The 8,024-nt window shown below is 42.1% G+C and overlaps 1 protein-coding gene across 1 annotated transcript in view; it reads left to right on the top strand.

The window, feature by feature from the left end:
* Positions 1-7,670, top strand: part of WNK1 (WNK lysine deficient protein kinase 1) — a 176,450-nt gene extending 168,780 nt beyond the window's left edge. The window contains 2 exon segments of the mRNA XM_043965409.1: positions 4,983-5,158; positions 5,647-7,670. Coding sequence (XP_043821344.1) covers positions 4,983-5,158; positions 5,647-5,964 — 494 coding nt within the window. The 3' untranslated portion in view covers positions 5,965-7,670.
* The last annotated feature ends 354 nt before the right edge of the window (positions 7,671-8,024 follow it).

Below are 8,024 nucleotides of genomic sequence, written 5' to 3' on the forward strand. Positions count from 1 at the left end.
CCATGATAGAATTTTTATTGTGTCTTCTGTTTCATAGCATATTGAACAACTCATAAGCCTTAAGTTCAGTTCAGATTAAATAACCATAGGGTACTAGGTAATATATGTAGAACCTCCAGGAAAAATTAAAACCTCCTTTGCATAGCTCCTGGATCCCCCTAAATTGTTCTAAAGTCCTCCAGGTAATTGCTGTACTTTTCAAATTCCATAATTTATAGATTCTAATTATAAGTCTCCCTTTTCTAAGGGAAACCTATATATCTATATCTATACATACACACATGAATATATATAAAATAGCTCCTTTAGTAAAAGTACTTCATCAATTGGAGACGGACCTTCCAACAAAGAAAGGGAAGTCTTCTTCACTCAATGATGGCACGTATATTGCTGTAATTGAGAATTTCCTTATAATATGCTTTTTCATAGTTTTTATAAGAAAACTCAAGAGATAAAGCCCTTGGGAGAGTTTAAGGAAAGGTCTTGTCTTTCAAGACCTCAAACTTCTGATGTGGTTAATTGAGGTGTTTCTAAATGCATGTGCTAAGGCTGCCAACATAATGCTTCTGAGTGTGCTTCAAAGGTGACAGACTCTCCTGGATGGAAATGTTAATGCCCCTCCGTTCTCTGTAATGACAGGGTATGTAAGGGAAGTGCTTTGATTCACCTTCATGCATCACATTTAACTTCATTCCACTGCATCCTTCCCCTATACTCATTTAACTTCATTCCCTTGCATCTTGTAGCTTGTCTCCTCCTACTTCCCCACCTTTCTTTTCCCTTTACTTTAGCAATAGGATGATAGCTACGTTAGGGGGTTCTTTGGACTCCTTCTACAATAGATGATGATTCCAAAGTTATTTGACTTCAGAGAGAGAATATTTTAATAGTACCTGATAAAGTGCTTTGATTTAGGGTCTCAGAGCAATAATTTCACTGGACAAGTTTAATATTAATATGGTGCTTTATGGTTTACAAAGCACTTCTTATATGTTCAACTTGAACTCTTTGTGAGATTAGGTCTGCAGATATTATTTGTATTTTATTAGTGACAAACTGAGGATCCACAGAGGTTAAATGATTTGCCCATGGACACACAGTATCCACTTGTAAGTGATAGAATTTGAACCTAGATTTCTCCTAGCTCCAAGTCAAGCACTTTCTTTTACACATTTCCCATCCAACCAGACCAGGAGGTAGTAAGTTTGGCCAGTCAGTACCCACATAATTTATGTTTCTATCCATAAATAGAAAGGTATAAAGACCTAAATTTGGGTAGTTCAGAGGGAAATGTGGAAAAAATTCACATGTACTAATATGTCACAAAATCCCAGGGAGGATCCATGTCTGTTATTTTGGGGTCATTTTTATACATTCCATTCTTAGCACTTCCCTTGGAGGATAAAGGAGTGGGCCTATGTCAATTGAAGATGCATCATTGTGCATGAAATAATTCCTTATGAGCAGGTCCCAAGGGGCAAGGTTATAGGAAAGGTGGGGATTAGCTAGGTAGTGCATGGGATCTTTGCATCTTTTTTTATACTCTAAGGATAGCTTATTGAAAGCACGGCTTGGCTTGATACATAGATTGTTGGTTTCCCAGAATCCTCTAGCCTTCCCATACAAATTTTAAAGATTGCAATAGTGAGGGTGGGAGGAAGCAAGTTAAAAGTAAATTAATAATGAAACTGGAACAGTAAGGCTGCTATGAAAGGCTTTGCAGATTCTTGATTGCTAATACATTTGATTGCTTACATTTTAACTACTCAGCAGGAGAAACAGAGTGGGACCGGATCAGTGGGAAAACTCTCTGCTTTGGGTATTTGAACCTTAAGCAGTGAGGCCTTGATAGATTCCCAACTCTTAGTCCCCAAACAGTGCACTTTCTCCTTAACCAAGGATCCCAAGTCCACCAGACAGCCACTAAAGAGAAGCCTTTCTGGGGCGGGTAACTTGATTTGGGACAGTGAGCAATACTTAGGTTCCAGTCTTGATTTCCAGATGCTACAGTTTTATAACTCTAAAGTTGGGTAAGGGTTTGCTCTTTGCCCCTCTAGACATCATGGATCACTAGGTCCTACTGCCCCTTCTCTACTCCTGGTTTCTCTTGCTGGGCCTTTTAATGCGATTTGCAGATACTAAATATTTTGCACTGATGTTTCTTTAACACATTGCTCTTTCTTTGTGCTTCAGGGAAGATGGTGAAAAAAGTCTGTCCTTGCAACCAGCTCTGTAGTAATTATCTCTTTTCTGTTATTTTTGATCTTTGATTGTAATGCTGTTATCCATTAATTTTCCAAACCCTGAAGTCTTATCTCCCTGAATCTGACTTCAGTCTTGCATCTGTTTGTCTCTCCGTCCCCTCTTATGATGTGTTTATTAATATGCCTAAGTGCTAGCAGGTCATTTAATCATTGAGACTGAAAACTCACCTCAGGTTCTAACTGTCAAGACTTTCCAACCCCCCATTTGAGCCTATCCCCAAGACAAATCATGAATTGGCAATAGCCAATTATGCAGGAAGATAAGATGTACCTGATTGATGTGTGGGAAAAATATCTGCCACAGTGAAGAGGTAGAATATAGTTCACCTTATAGGGTTTGAATTCATTGAGTAAGGTTATATGTGAATTTTTTTATTTATTCCACAGCTAGTTCTAAAGATCAAGAATGGACAGACAGGTCAAGGGATTTTCATTAGAATCACAGGAAAGATTATGGTTATTAGGATTTGGTAAGCAGGTCCTCAGATAATGGGTAAAGAAAGATGAATGAGATTAAGAGTACTCCACCCTCTTTGCTTCCCCACCAGGATTAGACCAAGGCATAGAGGGAACACCACAAATCTGAAGATTTAACCTATCTCCGACAACAAATTGGCTGGAATTGAATCACAACAGGGAGGAAAAAAAACAAATCTGCGTGGCTTAGAGTGAGCTTAACAGTCTGCAGCAGTCAGAATCAGGACTGTATGTGACAGCTGGTTTGTAGCAGCCAGATCAAAGAGAAGTACTGTGCACCTGGTTCTTCCCCAGGCCACAAGCCAGTGTTCTAGATCCCAACATAGGTACAGAATGCAAAAAGAAGAAAGTAACCTTCAGTATAAGGTGATTGCACGTTTCCATGGGGTTATAGCCACCAGATTTAACGAAGAGGTATCACACCCAGCACATGTAAAGCAGGAATTTAATGTGAATTGAAGAATGTGGCTCTTCTGTCTATATTGAGCTTCCCTGTTAAAATAGTTTGGCTTTTGATAGTTCCCTTACCTCTAACAGGGTTGTGCTTGCCTTATTTACTGACCAGGGCCCCTCCAAATATTTTCCCTTTAAATATGTCAACCCTCATGCATGTGACCTCTTGAATTTCCATATTACCATGTCCACTCATCCTCACTGCATGTGACTCCCACTCTAGCCCTATCTTACATTTGCCCTTTGAGAGAAAGTTTCCCAAAATCCCACTCTTTTCTGTTCAGGTTCTCTGCACTTCAAAAAAAAATACTACTCTTCTCTTTATGTGGTTCATGCAACAAGTCACCTTAGGGCATATATTCTTTACTGGGGCAAAGCACCCTCTATAACTCTCCCTGTGTTGCCACATCACTAAGAAGCACAATGCCTTCCTCCGAAGCTTCACTGATAGGTCAGCTTTGATCCTTTCTCAGCAATGCTTATGGGTCTTATACTCCCTGCATCAACCTTAGACTTGGCTCAAGGCCAGCCCTTGATGAGAAGGGCCCTTTTTCCAGATAGCCCATCTGTCTTCGTGAAGCAGGAAGGTTGCATGCACTTATGGATGCCCATGACAAGGAAGTAAAGGCCAGAAGACTGAGCCCTATCAGTTGGGTATCTTGACAGCCTGGTGGCTTAGAATCACATCCCTGCACTTTACATAGCTTTTATTTATCCTGCAGTTGCAAATATGAGATCTGATAAGAGTGAATATGAGACCGTGACTCTTCTCTCCCTCTTCCCTAATACTTGCCTCTTCGAATAATCTTCAGTGTGCCCTCCAGCAGAGCCGAAATCAGGCAGGACACGGACTCCTTCTTTCTCATCAACCATACAAATAAAATTACCTTCTCCATAGCCTCAAAGCTTCCCCACCCTCGTGCACCTCTGCCCCAAGCTGAATGTTCCTGCTGCTTCTGTGTTGAAGTGCTTGCTGCTCTGGTTTGGGGAAGGAATAAAAGGTCTTTAACAACCACAGAATAGAGCCTCTTTGGGAGCTAACTCACAATAGTTTCAAAGCCTGACTTGGCTCATCACACCAGGAAAGTCAAATGAAAGTTCAACCTCTCCCAACAATGGTGTCTTTACAAATCCATATTTACAAGCCCAGGTGAAAGTTATTTGATAAAATAAACCACTACTTAATTAGCCTCTTGGTCCAGCTCTGAGATGCCCCCATGAGCCTAATCTTGAAGAAGGGTATCTACATGGAACTGTGGATACCTTGTCCTCTTTGAGACCAAGTCATTCCCTTGTTCCTCCTCCAACCTTGCCCTTGATGTGACTGCATTAAGACATTCTTTTGCTTTCCCCTCTTCAAGGTGATTGGAAACCAGAGCAGCTGGCCCAACGGACTGCACCATTCCTCTCCCTCTTTCACAGCATGGGGAGCAGAGTACCAGTAGTCACTGACCTTGATTGCCCTTGGGTGATATGAAAAACAAACACCTGTTCCATTTGCCTGTTATGTCCTCAATGCTCAGAGGCTTGGCCTAGGCAAAAACCCTCGTCTAGAATCACTCCAGGCATTTTAATAGCTCCTGAGGAAAATTCTTCCTCATAGTTCTGAAGCATATGGCTCAAATAAAACCCAGGAGTCTTAACCACTTGCCTCTCTTTGTGCATGGCTTCCTAACTCATCCCTTCCCTATGCCCTCCATTTCATCATTCTGCGATCTTTGACCGTCTCCTGGAATTCAAACCCAAATAAGTTTTGTAAAGCCTGTGTTCTTTGTCTTCTAACTCTAGGGACCAGCAGTACAAATACAGTGGGCGGAGCGGTCAATAGCCAAGCCCCACAGGCCCAACCACCCAGCAGAAAGGGCACATTCACAGACGATCTACACAAGTTGGTAGACAACTGGGCCCGAGATGCCATGAATCTCTCAGGCAGGAGAGGAAGCAAGGGACATATGAACTATGAGGTGAGACTCTTTTCCTTCCTAACCCATCTCAAGCATTGAGAGAGACTACTTACTAAATACCCAAATTATTACTGAATAGCAGCAGTTTCCAAATGCTTTCTGGCATGGACTTTTTAATCATCAGCTTAATTTTTTTTTTTTGGTGGGGCAGTGAGGGTTAAGTGACTTGCCCAGTGTCACACAGCTAGTAAGTGTCAAGGGTCTGAGGCCGGATTTGAACTCAGGTCCTCCTGAATCCAGGGCCAGTGTTCTATCCACTGTGCCACCTAGCTGCCCCTGCCGCCCCCCCCCCCCCTTTTTTTTAAGAATGAAGAAAACGGCTTCATTTTCTTTATCCATTCCATGAGTCCAACCAAACTTTTCCGTGAGTGGTTATTTCAAGACTATAGATCCCTGAAGCATTCACCACTTTAGTGAGTAGTAACAGAGGAAAAATCTCTCTCTCCCCATTGTCTTGTAATAAAATTACCTCTTGGGCTTTATTTCAGGGCCCTGGAATGGCAAGGAAATTTTCAGCACCTGGACAACTCTGCATCTCCATGACCTCTAACTTGGGTGGCTCTGCCCCCATACCTGCAGCATCAGCTACCTCTCTAGGTCACTTCACCAAGGCTATGTGCCCCCCACAGCAGTACAGCTTCCCAGCTGCCCCCTTCAGCACTCAGTGGAGTGGGACAAGTGGCCCAGCACCGCCACCCCTCAGCCAGTTCCAGCCTGTGGGGTCTGCATCCTTGCAGAATTTCAACATCAGCAACTTGCAGAAATCCATCAGCAATCCCCCAGGGTCAAACCTGAGGACAACTTAGCCACACCTATAGACAGTACTGGGTAGACTGTGGGGGAGGGGAGATAGCCTATATACTAACTACTATGCTGCATATAACTGGTTGTTTCTTGCCAGAAGAATGTTTCTAACCACCATACTTAACCCTCAGGATGGAGAATCTCCTTTCTTCCCTATTTCTTGGAGGGACAGGGGAAAAGCAGTTTTCTTATGAAGGGTCAGCTTATTAAATTTTCCTGCTTCTCTGTATCCAACATCCAGGCAATGAAAAAGAGAGAAGTCACTGAACTGGAGATCTCATTATCAAAGCAAACCCACCTGTGCTCTGAGGGTCAAAGTCCTAGCATGAGGCTTAATAGTACATTTGATATCTTGCCCTAAATCCCTTCCCTACAGTTACCTGACCTCCTCCTCCTCCATCTGGAGAGTCCAGACCACAGGATAAAAATTTGTTGGGATCATTCTTTCCCACCTTTCTCTTTCAACTCATCTTTCTTGGAGCCCAGGCACTGGGGAGCTCAAGCAGAATGGAGTTGCAGCTCTTGCTTTAAAATAGGTCATACTGCTTTTAAGTAAACAATATTAATAGCTTTGACTGCAGCATTAGCCATTAAAAAAATTTTTTTAAAGTTCCCTGCGGACATGTAACTTTGCCATCAGTTTTGATGTGGAAACACTGTGATATATAAATGTTGTTGGACAACAGTAGTTAAGAGTGGAATATAGAGGGTTAAAAAAAGTTCAAAAAAAGCTAGCTATATCCGTATACATATTGGAGACACTTTAACTTTTTCCTTTGTATTTCCATTGTATTAGATAAATAAATGTGAATGTAAAATTGTAAAATTACTGTACTTGAATACTTGTCTGTTCTCCCAGTATTGCTTGCTGGATATTTTAGTGCCTTGGACTTCTATTGCTTCTGCAGTTAGCATCATCTTCCCAGCAGACCCTAGCCAGAGGACAGGTTGAAAGAACCCAGGATTAGGTATGCTACAGGGCAAATCAGTTCAAAGGGTAACTTCTAAATCATCAAGGAAACTTTGCCCACAGCAGGTCTTGAAAAGAGGGTGGGAGGGGTTATGTTGAGAAAGTTGGTTGGAGGCAGGAGTTAGAGGGGGGAAAGTGATTTTAACTATATTGAGCAGTTAGGTTGAGGTCCTAGGGAGTGGTGTGTATGAAGTAGTAGAAAGAAAAGAAAGATTGAAGGATGAAGAGGACATCTGCTAGCCAAGCTCATTACTTCCAGGAACCTTACTTCTTATTCCAGAGTAAGACCAGAGAAGGCATCAGATGGAGAGAGTATTGTCTGGAAAAAGGGGCAGAGTAACATGAGGGGGAAAGTTGCTCGAGGGTTATCTGCTGGGATTGTTTTCCTTTCCTGTGCACCAGGGGCCTCTCGACCTGGAACAATAACCATTGCTGCCATTGGGGGCTCTGAAACTACTGGTATCTAAGCCACTTCTACTTAGGAAAGAAAAGACTGATTTTTTCCCATTCCTCCTTTCTCTGAAATGCCCAAGTGCTATCAAAAACATACTTCTTGTGCCACCTTTTATACATTTCTACATCTACTTGCAATTTTCTCTCATCTTTTCATTCAGAAGTAAGAATTCCCTGAATAATACTGCAACCAACCAGTATTACTCAGTGCTGCATCTAGCTATGCTGGGGTTGAGTCACATGTCCTTATCTTGTGCAACTCCAGAACATTCAAGGCTCCATGGGGGGGGGGGGGCGGGGGGGGGGGGGGGGGGAGACTTGCTTAATTATTTGATATTTCTGCTGTCTATAGAGATCTGGTATTTGGACTTGTATTGCTGTGGGTGCTTCTCTGTTCCCATAATAAAGGGAAGAAAAATGTTTCCAACCCCTGATCTAGTTTTGATTTACAGCAGAGGACACCTTGTAAAACAAAAACTTGATCATTTATGGTGGCAAGGGTAGCTATCCTGCATGTTCTTTGAATGGTCTATTTTCTGAGTTAAATGGTATATGGCTATAAAGCTGCAAACAAAACAGCTGAATGATTTAGGGAAACAGAAAAGGGGGGATGGTAAACCTTGATAACCATATCTTGCT

The sequence above is a fragment of the Dromiciops gliroides genome, chromosome 5 (genome assembly GCF_019393635.1).
Source record: "Dromiciops gliroides isolate mDroGli1 chromosome 5, mDroGli1.pri, whole genome shotgun sequence".
In the NCBI taxonomy this organism is placed as follows: domain Eukaryota; kingdom Metazoa; phylum Chordata; class Mammalia; order Microbiotheria; family Microbiotheriidae; genus Dromiciops; species Dromiciops gliroides.